The 23,657-nt window shown below is 37.2% G+C and overlaps 1 protein-coding gene across 1 annotated transcript in view; it reads right to left on the bottom strand.

Moving 5' to 3' along the window:
* FANCC (FA complementation group C) overlaps window positions 1–23,657 on the bottom strand; it is a 197,524-nt gene that overhangs the window by 89,606 nt on the left and 84,261 nt on the right. Inside the window, exons 6-7 of the mRNA XM_043977297.1 lie at window positions 7,002–7,115; window positions 5,657–5,721 (exon numbers count right to left, since the gene is read on the bottom strand). Coding sequence (XP_043833232.1) covers window positions 5,657–5,721; window positions 7,002–7,115 — 179 coding nt within the window. The remainder of the gene's footprint in view (window positions 1–5,656; window positions 5,722–7,001; window positions 7,116–23,657) is intronic.

Here is a 23,657-nt window from a genome sequence, read left to right as displayed (position 1 = left end):
TGAAGGAAAAAAAATTTATGTATGTTAGGGGCATGAAATATCAATAGAATTTAACTGTTTTTTGAATCCATGCAAAAAAGAATTCTTTTGATGAAGAAGGGGTAGGGAAAAAGCATTTAAGTGTCTGCTATGTGTCAAGAATTATACTAAGGGCTTTACAAATATTATCTTCATCTTCACAACAACTCTGGGTGGTAAATCCTATTATTATCCACATTTTACAGTTGAGGAAACTGAGGCAGACAGTTAAGTGACTTACCCAGAGTCACATAGCTAGTAAATACCTAGGGTTGGATTTGAACTTAGGTCTTCTGGGGGCAGCTAGGCGGCACAGTGGATAGAGCACTAACACTGGAGTCAGGAAGACCTGAGTTCAAATGCTTTAAACACTGATTAGGTGTGTGACCCTGGGCAAGTCATGAAGAGAGGAAGGAAAGGAAGGAAAGGAAGGAGGGAGGGATGAACTTAGGTCTTCCTGATTCTGGGCCCAGCACTCAATCCTGCTATCCCTGAAGAACAGGGAGGATTTACCTTAAGAGACAAATGTGAATTAAGGAAATTTAAAATACATATACACAGAAGACTGAAGTAAAAGCTAAAGCATGACACAGCCAGTGTCCAAAGTAATAAAGTTTAGAGTGAGCTGAGAGGGGTAAAGGAAGCTATAAATAACAAAGAGGAATTTAAAAGCAGTAGTTGGGAAAATAAGTGCAGCAAAGAAGGGGCAGGATCTGAGTCAAATTTATAAGAATACAAGTCATTCCCCAATTGATAAATGTTCAAAGGATGTGAACAAGTAGCTTTCAGATAAATAAATCAAAGCTATCTATAGTCACATGAAAAGAATGTTCTAAATCATTATTGATTAGAGAAATGCAAATTAAAACATCTCTGAGGTACCACCTCACATCCATCAGATTGGCTAACATGACAGAAAAGGAAAATAATAAATGTTGGATGGGATGTGAGAAAACTGGGACACTAATGGCGGAGTTGTAAACTGATCCAACCATTCTGGAGAACAATTTGGAGCTATGCTCAAATGCTTATAAAACTGTGCATAATTTGACCCAGGAATACCACTACTAGGTCTGTACCCTGAAGAGATTTTTTTTAAAAAAAGGAAAGGGCCTAAAGGTACAAAAGTATTTATAGCAGCTCTTTTGTGGTGGCAAAAAATTAGACATTAAAGATATGCCCATCAATTGGGGAATGGCTGAACAAGTTTTGGTATATGATTGTAACGGAATATTATTGTGCTATAGGAAATAATGAGCAGGATGATTTCAGGAAAACCTGGAAAGACTCACACAAACTGATACAGAATGAAGTAAGCAGAACCAGAAGAACATTGTACACAGTAACAACAATAATGTATGATGAACAAATGTGAACTGACTTAACTATTCTCAGCAATATGATGATCCAAGACAATCCAAAAGGACTCACGATGAAAAATGCTATCTGCCTCCAAAGAATTCCAGAGAAAGACACATAGTGTCTGAATACAGACTAAAGCATACTATTTTTCACTTTCCTTTTCATTTGTTCAAGTTTTCTTCCACAAAATGACTAATATGAAAATGTCTGACATGATTGCTTATGTATAACCTATATCAGATTGCTTGCCATTTCAGGGAAGGGGAGGGAAAGAAGGATAGAATTTGGAACTCAAAATTTAAAAATAAACTCTGAATGTTAATTATTTTTACATGTAATTGAGTTAAAAAAAAATACTGTTTTTTAAAAAGGAGGGGAGGGAAGGGCAGCATCACTGCTCCAGATGAATGAGACAATGATCCCTGATTCCCTAATGAAGGAAAGAGGCAGATACTCAACATTTACTTTGCTATTTCCTCGATCAAGGAGAATAATTTGACTGGAAAGTACTAAAGAGAAGTGTCTCAGATCATTACCCTAATTATCTTTAGGGAAAAGGACACATAGCTGCCTTTGCTGAGTTCAAGTGAGTCACTGTCAGTGATTCAGAGAAAATAGGAAGGATATCAAAGAAGTGGAAAAGGAAAAATGTCCTTACTTTAAAAAAAAAAAAAGGAGCAGAGACTGCAAACTATAGACCAATGCATTTAACTTGTACTTTTGTCAGAATTCTAGCCCTTGTTATTTAATGGATGTCTCTTAAAAATCCAGAAAAAGAAGTGATCACAAAGTGTGTAGCTTCACATTGATCAATATTGTGACCAGCTTTAAAAGAAAGGTGATGCAGTTTGTTTCCCAGCTCTTAGCAGAGACATGTAGACTAGAAGTTTGGAATGAGACCTCAGTTTTCAGAGAAAGAGAGACAATGTATCGATGTGTATTCTTTGTTGATTTATTTGTCAAAAGGGACAGAGCAAGGAGGAGAATGAGATGTGGTGAGTAAGTGGGAAGGGACAGATTTAGGAAACAGTATCAATAAAACATTTTTAAAAATACCTACAAAAACAGAGTAATGACATTTTATAGGAATTATTTAATTTCTTAAATTGTAAGCAGGTTCAAAGTACATTTAATTGATTGCACTGATCTTTAATATTATTTCTATTATTTAAATAAATCAATAAAGGTTAGTACAAAAATGGGCCATGCCAGGCAAGCCTCATTTCTTTTTCTAACAAGGTCACAGAAAGAAGATACAATTAACCTTGTTTTTGGCATGCACGCATGCATGAATGAACAAACAAATAAACAAAAGAACCCTTAAAAAACCCAAAATCTCTTATGATTTTCTTGTGGATAAGACAAAGAACTATGAACTAGCCAATAATATAGTTAAGTAATAACAATAGACAGTCTTTATGTTCCACTTTAAGGTTTGTGTTATGGGCCTGGGGTACCTCAGAAGTTTTCTGGGGGAAATCAAGGAACCCTCTCCTTGAGAAACTAAACCAAAGGGCAGACACACCTAAAGAGATAAGTAGCAAGGGATCTGGGCTGAGATAACTCCAGGACCACCACTATTCATTCCAGTCTCCCCCACCCCTTGAGGAGATAATCCTATTAGGCATGGCTTCCAAAGTGGCCCAAGGGGACAGAACAATTGTCCCTCACCAGACTGCTTCCAACCCACCACCCAATAAGGGAACTTTCTACAGTCAGATGATGACCCCATTGGACCACCATCAGTCCTCTATAAAAGTATCTGCCTGTCTCTTGCTCTTGGAGAAAGGTATTTCAGAGAGCCATGCCTCTGCCATGCCTTCTCACCTTGAGAAGTCCAATGACTTCTCTCTTGGTTTCCTTTCCCTAGCACCTAAATAAACTATTATTTTATTCTAATTGGCTTTGTGTGCAAAAGTGTAATTCTTTAAAGAGGGATCCTAAGGACCCCTACCCCAAACCCCCATAGATTTCCCCCAGAACAGTTTGCAAAACACTTTACCAAAACTACCTGATTTGATCCTTACAACCACCCTGGGAGATTGGTGCTCTTATTACCCCCATTTTACACTTGAGGAAACCTAGTCAGAGGTTAAATGATATTTGCCCAGGGTCACACAGTAAGGTAGGATTTGAACTCAGGTTTTCTTGACTCCTGGTCCAGTGCTCTACCTACTGTGCTATACAACTGCTCACAAATGTGAAGATGGCTGAATTACTGGACCAAAAATAAAGGGATCATTAATGGTTCTCTAATGGATGGAGCACTACTGGAATTTGTGCCTGGCCTTGAGCTTAAGTTTAACATTTTTATCAGAGACATGGACAAAGGCATAGGAGGCAGGCATGATTATTAATCCTATAGACAATGCAAAGCTAGGAGGAACAGCTAACAGTGCTAGAGAGGGACATACTAAGACGAAATGTAATAGGGTTAACTGTAAAGTCTTAGATCCAAAAAAAATCAACCTATGTAAGAAGACAGAGACATGGCTGGACAACAGTTTATTCAAGTGGTTCTGGAAGCTTTAGCATCACACAAGCTCAATGTTAATCAGTCTTGGTGTGATATGAGCAGCATCTTCCATATAGGAGCCACTTAAAAGGGGGAAAAGGGAAGCTAATAAGCATGGATACAGCACCTACTATGTACCAGGCACTGTGCTAAGCAGTTTCCAGTTACTATCTCATTTGATCCTCTCAACCCTATACAAGGTAGGTGCTAATTATTATTTCCATTTACAATCAGAGAAACCTGTGACTAGCTCAGGATTACAGGGTTCTTAAGTGTGTGTGTCAGAGACAAGATTTGACCTCAGGGCTTCCTGACCCCAGGCTCCCCATACCTTGACACTAGCTGCTTCAAATAATCAATTATCTGTGTGACTTTGGCCAAGTCACTTAACCTCTCTTTAGCTGGGTTTTTAATCTTTGAAAAATCAGGAAAAAATCTGTAGTACTTTTTTAAAAGGGCTGTTGTGAGAATAAAGTGAGGCATTTATTAAGCATTCTACTGACTTTGTAGTGCTTTGTAAGTACCATCTATTATTGTTACTAAAGTGAATATGGTCATCTAAAAAGCAAATGTGAAATCAAGCCAGAGGTAATACAGTTTTGTGAGTGCTGAAGCACATACTGAAATCTCTAGATGTTTAACAGAAGAGAAGAGACCAAATGCTCTGAAAAAAGCATGGACCCATTCATTGGAAAAGGCAATTGAGAAAAACTCATATGACTGCTTTCCCAACTTTTACAAAATTTCCATCAGAATAATCTACATATTCATCCATTGCATCCCAGATGAATGAGAAGACAACTGATACACTTTTGTAAATGAAACTATATAACAATTAGCACCATTCCCAAGTGTAAAGGGGCGTCCTAAGAGGAAGTGATTTTCCTTCTCACAAGAAGTAGAAGTACAAGAATAGAAGCTACATCAGGCTACTGAGTAGGTAGACTGCCTCTGAGCCCCCCTCCCTCCAACTCTGTGATTCTGTGCAATGCGAACACCTTCATCCAGATAGCTGGTGGCGAAGTGGAAGGAGCACTGGGTCTGGAGTGAGGAAGATCTAAAGTCAAAGCTGGTTTCAGGTAGATAAGAGAGATAAGATACTGGCTATGCAAACACTAGCAAGTCACTTAAACTGTCTGCCTCAGTCTCTTCATTTGTAAAGTGAGCATAATATAGCACCTCCTTCCTTGGTAGTGAAGACAAAATGAAATACTCTTTATAAAGGGTTTTGCAAATCTTAAATGCTGTTGTTATTATTATTGACTAAATCACTAAATGTTATAGAAGATGCTTTAGATAAAGAGAAAAAATGAAAAAGTGAGTGGAATGGTAAAGGAAAGGAATGGTTTCAAAGCTTTTGCTTTTGATAAAGGGAGAGTCCAGTATTAAAGAAATATATAATTAGCAACATAAATTGGTAGTTGGGGGTGGCGAGAAGCTAATGAGTTTCCAAGTCCTGTTTAGCTGTTACCATTGACCCCTTTCTCCCCTCCTCCTTATTGACATCCTCATCTTACATTACTCTGATACCTTCTCCCACTATCTTCTTTTACACATGATGACTCGGCCTTGCCAAAGTCAACCCACTCTACCTTGATTCCATTACTGTTCCCATGGCCCCATACTCTTTAGTAGATTGCCTAATGGAATCTTTTGATATATTCATCATATGAGTACAATTATAGTTATTTTTTTCCTAGAATTTAAAAATATCTATCTCAAAATTTCAGTTGTTCATTTTAAAACTTGGGAGGTACCTACATTCTTTGAATGCTAAATCCATTAAGATGATTCATTCTGAGTTCAGTCACTAATGATAAGACCATCTGTAAAACAAAATCAGTGACAGGTTAATGTACATTGCAAACAAGATGAGATCAATTCTGTTTTGCTGATGTGAGTGACATTTCCGGAGAGGTTTCACTCCCCAAACCTCTCCATTTGTTTTTTGTTTTTTTTTTGTCAGAGCCATATATATGAAAACTGCACCAAGACATATTTGGTTAACTGTGATTTTGTTAGTGTCCATGGTATCTTATTTCTGTTTAGGCATATGAACAAAAGTAAGATTGGCTTTCTTAACTAGCAAGAAATTATTCTCTAAGACAAGGGAGGTTGTGGGAGGGGATGCTTTGGGTGAATTAAAAAAAAAAGTAAGCTGTAAATGTTCAATGCTTAACGTTTTCAAAGAATTAGTTTTATCGACAAATACATTAAAATCTTAGCTTGTTTTTTATTTTCCAAATTGTTTCACTATGAACTTTATAATTATCAACAAATATAAATATAAATGTTTCAATACACAAAAACTAGAAAGAAGCTTGTATAAGAAACAATGACTCTATTATGTATAGAATATTAAGTATATATTAAATTTAAAGTGAGTGCCAACACTGTGTGGTTAATGATTTCATGTGTTTATTTTCTATCCTGCTACTTTACTGTTTCAATGAATGTTTTAGTTGACTTTCTGGGCTCTTGAAGTAAGCTGTCATATCATGTGTAATGGAGTTATAATTTTATTTTTTCTTGTCTTAGACTTATTTTCTCAGTTTAGTCTTCTTGTGTTGTTACTATTGCTAGCATTTCTATGAGTACATCAAATAAGACTTCCTATAGTACTTTTTAAAAGCATGTAGTAGGAATTATTTAATGAACATTTTCTAAATGTGGCCGAATTTTGGAGCAGCACAGAATATAGACATGTTATATGATTCAATTTATAATAGTATTATTTATCCTTTACTATAACATGAAATCTTTAAAAAAAAAAAAGGTTTCTAAAATGTAGGATTTGTCTGATACTACCAGGCACTGTTTATACAAGTCAAGGAAGCTTATACTAAAACATTTGGATGAACAAATGGTCTATGTTTAAATTTTTAAAAAACTTCAGATTTAGTATAGCCTTTCCAGGCTTCCTTCTCCTTTTTCATAAACACCTCTTTGAAATTTCTTCCTTAAATGGCTATATGTATGTCCAGGGTAAGAAGATATAAACAGAGCACAGATAAACATCCTTCCTGGAGTAGTGAAATATTTCCATTTACCTTTCTACTGATTCTGTGTTTGACAATGGAAACTTTAATACTAATAAAGTACTCACATTTTTTAGCAATTTAGGATAATAATCTGGAGATGTATACCCAAGAGATTGAATAACAGTGCCAACTTCATTAAGTCCAAGTTTGGATGATGAAAGCAGATGGCATAAAAGACTCTAAAAGAATTATTGGAAAGAGAAAGAATTAATGATTTTTAAAAATATGTTTCTTATATCTCATGTACAGAATATTGTCTGTCTGCAAATGGTCTAGTCCAGTGGCATCAAACTCAAATAGAAATGGAGACCACTATAATATAGAGACCATATATAATGATCTTTGTGAGCAGCATATCAACTTAGCAAACTACATATTAACATTATCTATGTTTTACTGTATTTTTATTTATTTTGTTGGATATTTCCCAATCGCATTTTAATCTGATTTGGGCTGTACTTAGGTGTACTGTGGGTTCCTTGTTTAATAAGTCTGGTATAGTTTGTCTGGCAGATAGTACCTAGTTATAATAGTATAGTTACAAGTGTGATTCAAGACTTCAATAGAGAATTTAATTTTAAAAATTTTCAGTTGACAAAATTATACTTTTTAAAAATGCATGATTTAACATAAGTTTAAAATAATAAAATTCCCTTCACTATTTTAGAGACAAAAATTTTATTGGCTTAAGGAGATATCATTTTGTTTGTTTAAAATCTTTTGCTATTAATATATATATATATATATATTTTACGGGGCAATGGGGTTAAGTGACTTGCCCAGGGTCACACAGCTAGTAAGTGTTAAGTGTCTGAGGCTGGATTTGAACTCAGGAACACCTGAATCCAGGGCTGGTGCTTTATCCACTGTGCCACCTAGCTGCCCCTATTAATATTTTTAAAAGGCGAATTCTGTGGAAACAGATATCAAAAATACAACTCTGTGTCCAAAGCACATTAATTCTGTGAATTCCTTGAAAGAGAGGGGATAGGATTTTAAAAGGCAGAGATCGGGAAAGAGGGGCAGGCAGAAAAAAGAAGATATCTCTGGGACAGGCAATGGCATGAACATGAGAGCATGAAGGCAGAAAAAGCCATGAATACATATAAAGAATGTCAAGTAGTCCATTGGAGTTGGAAGTGGAGGTTATAAATCTAATTGAGGAGAGAAGACTAACAACACATATAAAACAACTGTTGGATAATTAATTGCTTAAGTATATGTACTTACAAGAACAAGAAAAGATTTGGGGGAAAATATGTGTATAGATTAGAATAACTTGTAAAGAGTTAATAATTGATTTGGGAACTTAAATTTAGATAGGTAGAGAAGATAGGTAGATAGGGAAGGCATTCCAGGAAGCCATATTAGATCTTATGGGAGAACAAAGTATAGTCCAGAGAAGAGAACTTGGTAATAGGGTGGACTGTGTGAAGGACAGTAAGAAGAATGTACTTATATACTAACTAGGATGCAAATTTTATGTTAAGGAGCTTAGGAAATAAGGCTGGACAAATAAATAAGACAGGGAAAACATGAAGAGGAGGTTTGAGCTGATGTTTAAGGAATGAGGAGTTACTCTAAATTTATGAGGACAGGAATAAAATGGTACCTAGGTCACAGATTAATCTGGCAACAGTGTGCAGAATGGAGTGAAGAAGAAAAACAAGAAAGGGAGGGGAGTATTATTAAAAGCCAGAAGGGGCCTTCCTTGGAGATCAGCTGACTGGGACCTTCGTCCCTGGCCATCTTACAGATGAGAAAACTGATAGAAGACGTAGACAGAGATACCCCACAGAATTTAGTAGAGACATCAGGAAGGGCTGGGCTCCAAACACTGCCAGGGTGCTTGTTTCTGAGTGATTCATCTAGATGCTTAGGAGTTCATAACTTAACTGAATATTTAAAAAGGAGATTTCTTCCTCTCTTCATCCTACCAGCAATGGCAAATAAAATCTGAGTTTCAAAACTAATAAGGTAAAAAGCTGAATCCTCCTCCACCCCCCCACCCCCACTCCCCAAAGATCCTACTCTATGGGAGGTATAATGAAATGAGCATTGGCTCTGAAGTCAGAGGAACTGGATTCAAATCCTAACTCTTTAATCAGACCTCAGGAAAGTCATTTAACCTCCCTGTGTCTGTTTCCTCATTTATAAAATGAGGGGACTGGGCTCTAAGTGGTCTCTTAAGTCTATTCAATTGCCAGATATATAATCTGTGATCCCAGTCAGTGCCTGGTTTCCCTCTGCCCTTCCCCCGCAATGGGAACCAATGTTCATTTAGATGAAACCATAAACATTTGTTACAAAATACTCTTATAAATCCACATACAGCTCTGTGTTTCTTTCTTTAGCATTATCCCATTTTATAACATCCATAACAATACATTAAGTTTCCTTTTAATGTATTTATATACATTAGCCATTCATAGCAGGGATAATTTTTATACTGCCACCTAGTGACATAAATTCTAAAACAATGAAGAATAGAAGGCACTTTGGGGTCAGGACCTTTGATAAAAAAATTTTTTTATACGGAAGGACCAGTACCAACATAAAAAGGACTGAATACTTCTGACTCAGAGAGGCTAAATTCTTAATGGCCTAATAATCTAAAATAATTCAAATGTATGCAATGTGGCTAAGCTACTGTAGTAAAAATACCAGCCACTATATTATCACCTCGGTCCTTATTTTCTACAATAGAATTTTTAAAAAAATATTTTTACAAAGGAAATTCTGTTTACATGAAATAGAACTTAAAATGTTTTTCGTTCATTCATTTGTTTGTTTTTGGTGAGGCAATTGGGGTTAAGTGACTTGCCCAGGGTCACACAGCTAGTAAGTGTTAAGTGTCTGAGGCCATATTTGAACTCAGGCCCTCCTGAATCCAGGGCTGGTGCTCTATACACTGCGCCATCTAGCTGCCCTAGAACTTAAAATGTTAATGACACGAAGGTGAATTTTCACAAGTACCAAGTTTTATAATATCACTGAAATTATAGTGGAAGAGACCTCAGAAGCAACCTTGTTCAATTCACATTCGGAAGGAATCTCATAAATACAGGACAATGCAGCTCATTCTGCATTTAGATAGCTATATTTGTTACAATGGTTTTCTTGACTTCAAGCTTAAATCTGGCTCTTCCTAGCCAAATAGCCTAAATTTAACCCCACATGACACCCCTTCAAATACTGAAAACAGTCATCATGTCCACATAATCTTCAAATCATGTAGACTGAAGGCCCTGTGCTTTCCTGGCTGCATTCCCACTGGATAGTCTTCAGATTGTCAATAATAATTTTTCTACTGCCACCTAGTGGTATTTGACCCCCCCCCCAAATGGAAGATATTTTGGAGACTGGAACTTTGATAAGAATTATTAAACAAAAGAGTCAACATTAAAAAATAGTGAAGACAAAAAAGAAGGTTCTGACTCAAGATAGTCTAAAGATGCCTTTTTTTTTTTAGTGAGGCAATTGGGGTTAAGTGACTTGCCCAGGGTCACACAGCTACTAAGTGTTAAGTGTCTGAGGCCAGATTTGAACTCAGGTACTCCTGACTCCAGGGCAGGTGCTCTATCCACTGCGCCACCTAGCTGCCCCTAAAGATGATTTTTAAATTATAGTGCCCAAACATATCAATTAATCATTAACTATTTATTAAGCATCTACTCTGTGGTAGGTATTATGCTGGTACTGAAATAAGTAAGACATCAAGAAGTTTATATTCTATTAAGAAGACACACACTCATAGACAATCATATACAAAATAGGGGTCAGGAAAGTAGCAGCTGAGAGAATCAGGAAAGGCTTCCCAATAGAAAGTCCTTCTGGTCCGATCTTTCCACTATAACATAAGATCATAGATTTAGGTCTGGAAGGGACCTCAGAGGTCATCTAGACCAACCTTTTAATTTTATATGAGGACCTAAGAAAGGTCCTGGCCCAGAGGCCTTAACCAAAATCACACAGGTAAAAAAAAAAAATGATAGGCTTTCTTTCTCACATTTTTCTTTGCTAACTTTTATAAATTCACAAATAACATCTTAGTATTGAAAGGAACTTGAGTTTGAGGTACATTTTTGCTTCTAATAGATCCTGGTCGTTGAGTTGTTTCAGTTGTACCTGACTCCATGACCCCATTTGGGGCTTCTTGGCAAAGGTGCTAGAGTGGTTTGTCATTTCCTCCTCCAGCTCATTTTACAGATGAAAAACTAAGGCAAACAAGGGTTAAGTGATTTGCCCTGGGTCACACAGATATAAGTATCTAAGGCTGGATTTGCACTCAGTTCCTCCTGATTCTAGGCCCAGTGCTCTATCCACTATGCCACCTAACTGCTCCTCTAACAGATCTTAGAGAAAAATAACTCCATGCCATTGTCTAACCTATCATCCGGAAAATTTACAATGAGGCTGGGGCTCAGGAAGCAGCTGCAAGGGTTAGTCACACCAAAAAAAAACCCACCTTTTTGAGGTACACTTAAATGAAATCAGACTGAACTGCTATACATTTTTAGTTTGACAAATCTCATAACCCAAATAAAATGAGCTAGCCTTATTTGTTAGAGTTGAAATATACTAGGTTTAGAGAATTTAAATGCACAGTTTTTCCCAATCATTCAATCTTAAAATCATTTTTCTCTTAGTTGAAACGTTCATTTTTTTCTTAAACCCACAGATTATTATTTTATTGTATGTAGCATCTATTCATTCTGTAATCTAGGGGAACACTAGGCAAGTATTTTTTACAAATAGAACTTTCCTCTTCTATTGTTTTACTCCTTCGGACATAATGCTTTGCCTGTTAATGACAAGGACTAGACATGAATTCACTTGTAAAGGGAATTCCTGAATGAGAAAACTCTTTACCATATAGGTCAGTACCTTGTCTGCACCCTGTGCTTTGAAGTTATCAAGAGCACTGAGAAGTCAGGCGATTTGTCCAAGATGACAGAGCCAGAATGTGTAGATTTAGACTGGCTCCTGACACCAGCTTTTTATTTCTCCACTATGCCACATAGCCTCTCAGTTATCAAATGAAGCAACATATAAATGAGTTATTCAAAATTTTCCAAAGTTAAGAGGCCAAAGTAAAAATAGCTTATTTTCTTAGTGTTTAATTTAATATCACACGTTTTATATTCCCCCCCAAAAAGCAATCTGCAAATTATAAAGAGACAACAATGTGATATAAAACAGATAAAACTTTGTCATCTCGGGCTTCAGTACGAGATACCTAAGTATAGGAGCAGGGAGATGATGGTGCTCTGTTCAGGACACACTGCACCTGGGATTCTATGTTCAGTTCTGCATACATCTTAGCAAGGACACTGACAAGAGAGTATTCAAAGGAAGGCAATTAGGGAAGGACACTGAGATCATGCTATATGATAACTGACTCAAAGACCTAGGGATGTTTAGCTTGGGGAAGAGAGGATTTGGAGGGAACATGATAACTCTCTAAGTACCTGAAGGCTGACATGTGGAAGAGATATTATTTAGATTAGTTCCTGGTCATAGATGGCAGAAACAGGAACAATGGATAGAAATTCCAAAGAGCTAGATTTAAACTTGATATAAGTGAAGACTTCCTAAAAACAAGTATGGTACAAAAGTGGAGTGGGCTGTGTCAGAAGGTCCTCTCCTCAGTGGTCATCTTCAAAGTCTGGACAATCATTCATCTAGTATTTTTTCAAGAGCATTCTTATTCATTCATGAGTAAATGGTCTCTGAGTCCCCTCCAAATCTGAGATCCTGTGATTCTTTAACTACAGATCCAGTGTTCTTTCCCCTGTGCTAGTGTCACAAATCACCAAAACTATCTCAAATGAGACATTCGAAAAGTGCTTAGAGAAAGACTTATTCCCTTCCTTTCCTCTTTTTTTTGGGGGGTGGTGGTGGTGGTAGTGAGGCAATTGGGGGTTAAGTGACTTGCCCAGGGTCACACAGCCAGCAAGTGTCAAGTGTCTGAGGCCAGATTTGAACTCAGGTACTCCTGACTCCAGGGCCGGTGCTCTATTCACTGTACCACCTAGCTGCCTCTTCCTTTCCTTTTAAAACAAAAATCTGATTTCAGATAGAGGGTTAGCACAAATACAATAGTTTAGGTAACTAAATTTATGAAAAGATAAGCATACTAATTGCAATGATGCTTCATGCCAAATTACTTATCTCCCCATTCCTACTGATTTAATTCAACAAATAGCTATAAAGTACCTACTATGTTCAAGGCATACATAGATACCAAGACAAGAATGAAAATCACTGGTCATCTTCACAGGGAATTTACAATCTACAGAATGCTTTAACTTGAATACAAATAAGTATAGTATTAAGCATGGAGCAAGGGAGAAAGAAGTCAAGAACCAAAAAAGATTTATGGGAAATTTTGAGGTAGGAGTAAACACTAATGATTGGGAGGTATTAGGAAGTAATTAAACTGAGCCTTGAAGAAAATGAAGGTTTGCAAAAGGAACAAATAAGAAAGAAGTGTGTTACAGGGATTGCCTGTGAAAATGGTTAGAGGTTCAGAAACAAGTAGTCCCTTTGGGGTTGGAACACAGAATGGCTCAAAGGGATTGGTGAGAAAAAAGACTGGAAGGGTAGGTTGAAGTCAGATTGTGGAGGGCTTGAAATACTTCTCAGGTTGGGCATTTTATCTTGGTTGCTTATTCTCCTTCATTCTCAAAGAGGACTGAATGACATCACTTTGTTGGAGTCAAGGTACAGTGTCCAAATATGGCTGAACAGACCAGTATGAGCTTGGAATGCTTTACCACAGGCTGGGCATAAATAGTCCACATGAACATTTGGAGTGGAGTGGATGCTCTAAATTTGAGCATCTCATGTTTCTTTGCCCACTGAGCACAACAGATGCAGGCCCACCATACTGGTAGTCCTGTGTCAGTGTCTCTCATGTTTCTTAGTCGAATCCACAGTTCTTCAAAGAGATCTGAGGTATATATGGTCAATGGCTTCAGCACTGATTGATGATGATCTGTGGAGAACACTATGGAAGTATTCAGCCCATCTCTCCAGGATCATGCCCTTATCACTAATCACTGAGGCTCCATCAGCACTGAGTAGCTGAGATGCCTCATAGTTTTTTGGCTCTTAAATAACCTTCAGGGCATCATAAAAGTACAGTGAAATGTTACTATCAGTAAAAACTTAATTTCATCTGTCTTTTTACTGAACCAAGAATCTTGCATCTCTCCAGGCTTTTCTTGCACTTCACTATTGATATAAGTAACTATAAAAAAGACTTGGTGCATTTCTAAACTATTAACGCCTTATGGACTAAAAGCTTAAGACTTTTGGGATACCCTGTATAAAGAGAACAAGGTACAAATAGAAACAAATTAGCTAACTAAAAGTTGTGGAGATCAGGAAAGGTGTCATGTAGATAGAAGGTGGTACATCTTCAAAAGGTGATGAGAGAAAACATTCAAAGTATAGAGAAAGCCAACACAAAGGCAGTGAGATGGGAAATGGAGGAACCTGTATGAGGAATAGAGAGGTCAGTTTAACTAGATGACAAGAATGTGGAAATAGGAGTAATGTGCAATAGGCTAAAAAGAAAGGTTGGGGACAGATAGGGAAGGACTTCAAAAAGAGTTTAATTTTTATAAGAGAAGCAATAGGGAGTCAGTGGAATTAATCTGAGCACAAGAGTGATGCAATCTCATCTATACTTAAGGAAAGTCAATATGGAAGCAGTGTTGAAAGGACTAAAGGAGGATGAGACTTAAGGCAGAAATACGATCTAAATCTAAAAACTCCTTGCACATGGAGATTGTTTCATTCATCATATTTGTATTCCTAGTGCTTAGCACCATGCCTGTCACATGGAAGAGACTTGAAAAATACTTGTTGACTGATGGATAAAATAGCCACTACATCCTGCCATTCTACATTTTTCAGTAACCTTTTTTCTTTCTTTTTAAAATAAAAGTATTTTATTATTTTTCAATTACATGTAAGGATAGTTTCCAACATTTGTCTTCATAGGATTTTTAGTTCCAAATTTTTTCCCCATCCTCCCTGATATAGGTTTATATATATATATACACATACATATACATATACACACACACACACACATACAATCACATTAAACATTTCTGCATTAGTCATATTCTGAAAGAAGAATCAGAACAAAATGGAACAACCTCAAAAAATAAAGAAAAAAATAAAACAGTATGGTTCAATCTGCATTCAGAATCCATAGTTCTTTTTTCTGGATGTGGAGAACATTTTCTTTTTTTCTTTCTTTCTTTTTTTTGGAGGGGCAATGAGGGTTAAGTGACTTGCCCAGGGTCACACAGCTAGTGTCAAGTGTCTGAGGCTGGATTTGAAATCAGGTCCTCCTGAATCCAGGGCTGGTGCTTTATCCACTGTGCCACCTAGCTGCCCCAAGAACATTTTCTATCATGAGTTCTTTGAAATTGTTTTGAATATTGCACTGCTGAGAAGAGCAAAGTCTATCACAGTTGATCATCACACAATGTTGCTGTTACTATGTATAATGTCCTCCTAGTTTTGCTCCTCTCACTCAGCATCAGTTCATTTAAGTCCTTCCAGGTTTCTCTGAAATCCTCCTGTTCATCGTTTCTTACTGCACAATAACATTCTATTACATTCATATACCACAACTTTTTTAGTCATTCCCCAATTGATTGACATCCCCTCGATTTCCAATTCTTTGCCACCAAAAAGAGAGCTGCTATAAATATTTTTGTACATGTGGGTCCTTTTCCCTCTTCTATGATCTCTTTGGGATACAGACCTAGTGATGTTATTACTGGGTCAAAGGGTATGAACTGTCTCATAGCCCTATGGGCATAGTTCCAAACTGCTCTCCAGAATGGTTGGATCAGTTCACAGCTCCACCAACAATGCATTAGTGTTCCAATATTTTCACAGCTTCTCCAACATTTATTATTTTCCTTTTTTGCCATATTAGCCAATCTTATAGGTGTGAGGTGGAACCTCAGAGTTGTTTTAATTTGCATTTCTCTAATCAATAGTGCTTAAGAGCATTTTTTTTTCATATGGCAATAGATAGCTTTGATTTCTTCATCTGAAAACTGCCTGTTCATATCCTTTGACCTTTTCTCAACTGGGGAATAGCAACCTTTTTTCAAAAGTAACCCTTTATGCATTGGTGAATTGCTTACGGACAAGACTGTTTCAGATAAAATGTAAAGTCTTTGAGGGAATAGACTTCCATTTTCGTTTTTGTATCCACAGCATCTGGCATAGTGCCTTAGACATAGAAATTACTTAATAAATGTTTGTTTATTGAGATAACAACACAGGACATGGAAGAGTGAAATTCTTTTTTATTGGTATTATTAAGCCCTAACATATACTCCACCTTAAAAAATAGAATTGGCCAAATGGTAAAAGAAGCACAAAAACCCACTAAAGAACACTCACACTCTCTCTCTGTCTCTCTCTCTCTTTTTTTGTTTGTTTGTTTTTGCGGGGCAATGGGGGTTAAGTGACTTACCCAGGGTCACACAGCTAGTAAGTGTCAAGTGTCTGAGGCTGGATTTGAACTCAGGTACTCCTGAATCCAGGGCTGGTGCTTTATCCACTGCGCCACCTAGCTGCCCCAAGAACTATTTTAAAAAGCAGAATTGACCAAATGGAAAAAGAGGTACAAAATTCAATAAAGAACTCCTTAAAAAGCAGAGTTGGCCAAATGGAAAAAGAGGTAAAAATCCTACTGAAGAGAACAATGTCTTAAAAATTAGAATTGAACAAGTGGAAGTTAATGACTCCATGATATATCAAGAAACAATAAAACAAAATCAAAAGAATGAAAAGATAGAAGAAAAATATGAAGTATCTGTATCTCATTGGAAAAAACAGATCTGGGAGAGATAATTTAAGAATTATTAGACTACCTGAAAGCCATGATCAAAGAAAGACTCAATATCATATTTCAAGAACTTATCAAGAAAAATTGTCCTGATGTCCTAGAAACAGAGAGTAAAATAGAAATAGAATGAATCCACCAATCACCTCCTGAAGGATATCCCAAAATGAAAACTCCCAAGAATATTATAGCCAAGTCCAGACCTCTCAGGTCAAAGAGAAAATACTTCAAGCAACCAGTAGAAAACAATTTAAATATTGTGAAACCACAGTCAGGATAGCACAAGATTTAGCAATTTATACAATAAAGAATGGGAAGTTTTGGAATATGATATTCTAGAGGGCAAAAGACCTAGGATTATAACCAAGAATCACCTACCCAGCAAAGCTGAGAATAATCCTTTGGGGGGGGGGGGGGGGGGGAATGGATATTCAATAAAACAGAGAATGTTTGAGCATTCCTGATGAAAAGACTAGAGCTAAACAGAAAATTTGACTTTCAAATACAAAAGAAGCATAAAAAGGTAAACAGGAAAGAGAAATCATTAGGGATTCAATAAGGTTAAACTGTTTACATTCCTATATGGGAAGACAATACTTGTAACTCTAAAGAACTTTCTCATTATTAGGCCAGTTAGAAGGAATGCACATAGAGAGAGGGCAGGGATGTGAGTTACTTACTTGGAATGATCTCCAAAATAAAAAGGAAGGGGTCAGAAAGAGGGATGCACTGGAGAAGGAGGAAGGGAGAATTTGAAATTCAAAATTTAAAACAGACCCTAAAAAAAAAAATAATAGACTGGCATGATGAAAATTAATAAATAAACCCACAGGGGGTGGTGAAGTCATTGAAAATATATAGAAGATTAGATAGCACCATAGGCAGTGGATGGCACAATGTGTGTGTGTGTGTGTGTGTGTGTGTGTGTGTATACACACACACCTACATATATACACATACATATACATCATGAATACCAGGGAGTTTTGGATGGGATTATACTAGTAGATGGGAAGAGTAAGTAGGCTTTCTGTAAAAGTAATGCTCAAGTTGATCCTTAAAGGAAGCCTGGGATTCTGTGATAGAACTAGCATTTTCTTAACTTCTTATCCCAGAGTTCTCTGACTTCCTTCTTCTTCCCTCCATGCAACCTGATTGGTCCCACCTTCGGTGACACAGCTTCCTGGCCTGAGAGTTAGGAAGTTTGTAGTTGGTTCCTCTCAGACCATAACCATGTGAGTCACCATACCCCGATGCTATGAGTAGTAGCAAAACCACACCAGGAAATTAAGCACCAAGCTATTAGGGGGGCCCTTCAGCCCCACTCAATCCTGAGGGATCCTCCAAAACCTCTGTTCCATTTGAATTCAGATCTTACTGACTGTAGGAAGGGAGAAGTTGAATTGGAAAATGTTTTCACATAGAAGAGGTGCATAAGGAAGAACTTTTATAATGGAGGGGAAAATTGGGAGGAGGGCAATGCTTCAACTTCACTCTCACTAGAACTGGTTACAAGAAGAAAGAATATATATACACACTCAGTTGTATATAGAAATGTAACTTACCCAATAGGGAAATAAGAGGGGAAGGGGATAAGAGAAAGAGGGGAAGGGAGATATAAAAAGGGAGGGCTAACTAAGGGATGTAGTGGTCAGAAGCAAAATAGACTTTTGAGAAGGGATAGGATAAAAACCAAAAGGAAGAAAGAAAAGAAAATGGGACAGAAGCAAATATACAGTTAGTAATCATAACTGTGAACATGAATGATATGAGTTCACCCATAAAATGGAAGCAGATAGCAGAATGGATTAGAAATCAGAATCCAACAATATGTTGTTTACAAGAAGCACACTTGAAACAGAAAGACATACATAGAGTTAAAATAAAGTGCTGGGGGGTGGGGGGGGGAGGGCAGCTAGGTGGTACAGTGGATAAAGCACCAGCCATGGATTCAGGAGGATCTGAGTTCAAATGCAGACTCACACACTTGACACTTTTTAGCTGTGTGACCCTGGGCAAGTCACTTAACCTTCATTGCCCACCCCCCAATAAATAATAGTAGAAGGCGCTTGAGTGAAAGGAGATAGAGAAGAGGGAAAGAGGGAACTTAGAGTGAATGGCTTCAATTTTTTTCTGCAAAATATGAGGAAAAGTTGAGCCACTGTAGAGAGTGCAATAGTGAAGTAATAAAGGAGGAGTAGAAAAATTGCTTAGCAGCAGTGAGGGCCCAGTTGAGATTATGTAACATAAATTTTTAGTGAACACAGTCAAAACAGTGACTTCCATCTTTTCATTGGCTGTCCTCTGTTTCCCAGCTTCCCTGTATGAGAAATGATTAATAACCACTCTCTTGGGAAGATTCAGAGCTTCCCCCTTCTTTCAAAGCCCTGACTTTCAGAGGTCCAGTTCCTCCTTAATAATAAGATTGCATTTAATCTCTTCATCTTCCATTCCAAATTTACAAGGAATCTAGGGTGGGCAAGGTCATTGTGTTCTACTTCAGCTTGGGTGAAGACAGATCCATTTGTCTAGATAGATAGGAAGGCCTCTTCATCCAGGGAGGGGTCACTCAGACCAGACATTGAAAAGGGTATACATTCTTTGAATTGAGAGCCCCAAGGCTGGGGGTGGTCTGGTATAGCCCTTCATTTTAATGCAGCCTACCTCCAATTACTTTAACCAATTAAATTTGGTTGCTATTTGATGAACCACCTACCGTTTCAAAGGTGTATAAGCTGTAAGCCCTGCCACTATGAATGTATTTGGTCAGAGAGAGATGGGCAAATGACCATCCTTTTATTAATAACCTGCCAGCCTTATTAATAAAATGATTAAATTTCCCAGAAATTATGTCTCTCAAAGTTTTAATTATCACACCTGGATTTCTTTCAGTCTCAGATAAAACCCTGCCTTGTGAAAGCTTTTTCTGATCCCCCTTAATGCTTGTTTTTTTCTCTTCAAGATGATCTCTAATTTATCCTGTATGTATTTTGTTTGTATGCTGGCTCCATCATTAGGTGTTCCTTGCTCAGGACACTCCCAATTCAAAGAATTTTCACTGGCTGTCCTCCATACCTCGAATATATTCTTCCTCTTCATCTCTACCTCATAGTTTACTTCAGGTGCTGGCTAAAATCCCACTTTCTATTAGAAGTCTTTCCTGATTTCCCTTAATGCCAGTACCTTTGCTCAGGTGCTTATCTCCATTTTATCCTGTCTTTATCGTATCTGTACAAAGTTGTTTGTTCTCTCCCCCATTAGACTGTGAGCTCCTTGAGATCAGGAACTGTTTTTTTGCCTTTCTTCATATCCCTGGTTCTTAGTATGTGCCTGGCATATAGTAAGAGTTTAATAAACAGTTGCTAATTTGAATATGTACTGTTTGTGAGCCTTGACACATCATTTAAGTTTTCAGTCCTCCAGGCAAATATATAAGACTACAAGTTGTGGAATGGTTACTGCTCAGGAGTGTTGGAGGAAGTTCCCTACACTGATGTAATGATAAGTCTAGTCTCTCTACACCTTCTATGTTATTATTCTGAATAAGCTAGAGTTCATAGACAAAATAGCTTCATTTTTATTTAAAAATGAAACTTCAACTCAGTTTGAAATTTTTCGTTTTTAATTTGAGTTAGAGAGAGTTTCTATGAACTAAAAACTTGCCACAGATAAATTTTCTTGTGATAGCATAGTAAGTGTAGGCCTTCTAGCTATTGCTTTAAAAATTAATTGAACATTATTTGTGTCAATTTTTTAAAATTAAAAGATGAGACAAGTTAGTTCTTAATCTTTTTTGCACTTTAAAATACCTACCAAAAGAAACTTATTCTACACTAATTTCGGTAGCTTTTTCTTTAAAATCCTGCTGGCAGTGGGTTTTTTCTTTTCCTTTCCTTTTTTTCTTTTTGCCCCCTTTTTAAAATTTATATGTCCCATGCCAGTCTAAGTGAAATGATCTATAATAAAAACCTAACTGCCCTGGTATTTTTAGAGCCCTTTTTACTATGAAATAAACACTCAGAAATCTGGAGAATTGCAGTGGTTAGGTCTGTAAGTGAGAAGGAAGGCTGCTCATTCAGAGAATGTCCCAACTTCCATTGTTTACACAGCCTATTCTTGAGCAGGATGCTGACATAACACAATTCACAGAATTTCCACATTCTCATCCAATCATAACAGAGTCTGCAATTTCTAATTTTGCTTACAGGATCTCTTGCTTGCTAGCTAGCTCGCTCACTCAGTTCTGGGAAAAAAAATATTTATACTTTATATATTTCTCTCTCATATACATAATAGATGGTTTTGCACACAGCCACATTAAAAGGCTTTAGAAAATAAGATTAAACTAAGCAGCAAAATGAACTATAAGGAATTTGTAAAGATATCTTCTCAAATTCTCCTAGAGCCCTTATCTGGATTTCCCCTTTGTCCTTCTCACGTTCTACCTTTTATTGTATTTATCACAGGAGCAGAGATTTCAAGTTAGAATGTATCTTACACTAAAATCAACTCATGTATGGAAACTGGGGTCCAGGGAAGTTAAATATGCCAAAAGTAGAGAGAGTGCTAGACGAGTAGGAAGATCTGGGTTCAAATACTACTTTTTCAGACCCTTATAAGCATGACCCTCAATTTCCTCATCTGTAAAACAGATAATAACCTGTAAGTAACTGGGGGTGGTTATGAGGCTCGAATGAGAAATATATGTAAAGCACATTTCAAAGTCCTATGTCAGGTGTTATAAGTAGTAGAGCTGCAATTTGAACTCAGATCCTCGGACTTCCCAAACACAGCTCTTTTCTGTTGAACCATGCTGCCCTTTGTGTACATATCATATTGCCCTCGCTAATCCACATGCTCTTTGATGGTAGAGGCTGTCATTTAAAAAAATTTTGTTTTCATAGCACATAGGATACCACTTTGTATATAATAGATGCTTAACAAATGTTTTTAATTGAATTTTATTATTCATGCAACATATCTTGACATCTTAATGAAATATATAACAATGCATAACATGTATATTGTTGTGCAGTCATTTTCGGTCATGTCCAACTCTTTGTGAACCTACTTGGTGTTTTCTTGGCAAAGATACTGGAGAAGTTTGCAATTTCCTTCTCCAGTTCATTTTACAGATGAAGAAACTGAGGCAAACAGCGTTAAGTGACTTGCCCAGGGTCACACAGCTATTAAGTATAGATACCAGATTTGAACTCAGGATGATGAGTCTTCTTCTTGACTCCACGGCAGGCATTCTATCCACTGTGCTATCTACCCATATAACATGTATAGGACAACTTATATACGGAATAGGTAGCTATCCTAGCTATAGATAACTAAATTTGCTTTATAGAAAACAACTTATCACATTTTCTGATTTGTATTCTAAAATAAAAAGTATTTTTTTCTCTGAGCCTTTGTTTCCTCTTCTAGGTAATATGGTACTTGGATTAAATGATCTCTTGGTTTCCTTGTGGCATTATCATTCTGAGAAAATTATCTTAAAGCAACAAACAAGCAGCTTTCTATGACCCTGCCAAACATAAACTTGTAGCATGTAAACTTGTAAACATGTAGAAACTCCACTTCCCTCAAACACAAGACTCTCTCCCTTAGTGTAGACATCTCTGATAAGATGGAGCAGCTGGTTCTGTCCTCACTTTTGGAGATTTTGAACTGTGGAGGGCATTTGGCACATTACCCCAGCTCCTAATACAAAGCTTTGCTTTTAACAGGTTGCTTAATAAATGTCTACGGGTGGGTTGTTGTTGTTGTTTAACCTGAGGAAAATCAAAGACATTCAGAAAGGAAATGGCATTTGCTAGCCAAAGGATAAGGCAGGTATTTGAGGTTCCCTGTTTATCAACAAAGGATTGGGGGGTAGGGGTCAGGAGAGTCACATGGCAAACAAAGGAGACAGCTTTTTAAAGAAAAGTACTGAACTGGCAAAGCTACTTCCCTCATTTATTCTTTATCATAATCCTTGAGTAGGGCAAGGGGAATCCTGGAGAAGAAAAGAATCTAGGAGGACATTCTGGCTATCTTGAAGAATCTGAAGAGTCATCTATCGTGTGGAGGAAGGTTAGACTTGTTCTTTTTAGCTCCATAGGGCACAACCAGGAGTGATGGATGGAAATTACAAAGAGGTAGATTTTGGCTTGATGTCAGGAAAGCATCAAGTAGACTTTCATATGTTCTTCCATGGACCAAATCTCATACTTCTATTTCTCACACACCACTCTTCATCTCCCATCCTGATGCCATTGTACTAGCTCTCTTCCATTCCTGCAATGTTCTCCTGCCTCAAATCCATCTCTGAGGATCTCTGGCTTCCTTCACAACTGAACTCAACAGCCTTCTATAGAAGGTTTTTCCATGCCCCTCCCCCCCCCAGGTGTTTATCTCCCCTCAGGAAATCTTCCAATGATTGATTAAGCACTATTTTCTTCTTTAACATCATCATTAATATCATAACATTTTATAGCACTTAAGGTTTATAAAAGCACTTTACAAATATCTCATTTTTATCCTCACAATTACCTGGGAAGGTACTATCATTATCATCATTTTTTTACAGATGACAAAACTGAGGAAAGCCTAGGTTAAGTGACTTGCCTAAGGTCACAAGTAAGTTTAAGGTCAGATCTGAACTTAGGTCTTCCTGACTCTAGGCAGCATAGCACCACATATGGAATCAACCATAACATATTCTATTCTCAGCATTACTGAATTTTAGAGCTGAAAGAGATGTCAGTGGCCAATCTAGCTCAATGTGGTGCAAAGGAATCGCCACTGTAGCATTCCTGACAAGTGCTCACATAGCCTCTTCTTA

This window comes from Dromiciops gliroides, chromosome 1 (assembly GCF_019393635.1).
Source record: "Dromiciops gliroides isolate mDroGli1 chromosome 1, mDroGli1.pri, whole genome shotgun sequence".
In the NCBI taxonomy this organism is placed as follows: Eukaryota; Metazoa; Chordata; class Mammalia; order Microbiotheria; family Microbiotheriidae; genus Dromiciops; species Dromiciops gliroides.
This window is presented reverse-complemented; position numbering and strand designations above follow the sequence as displayed.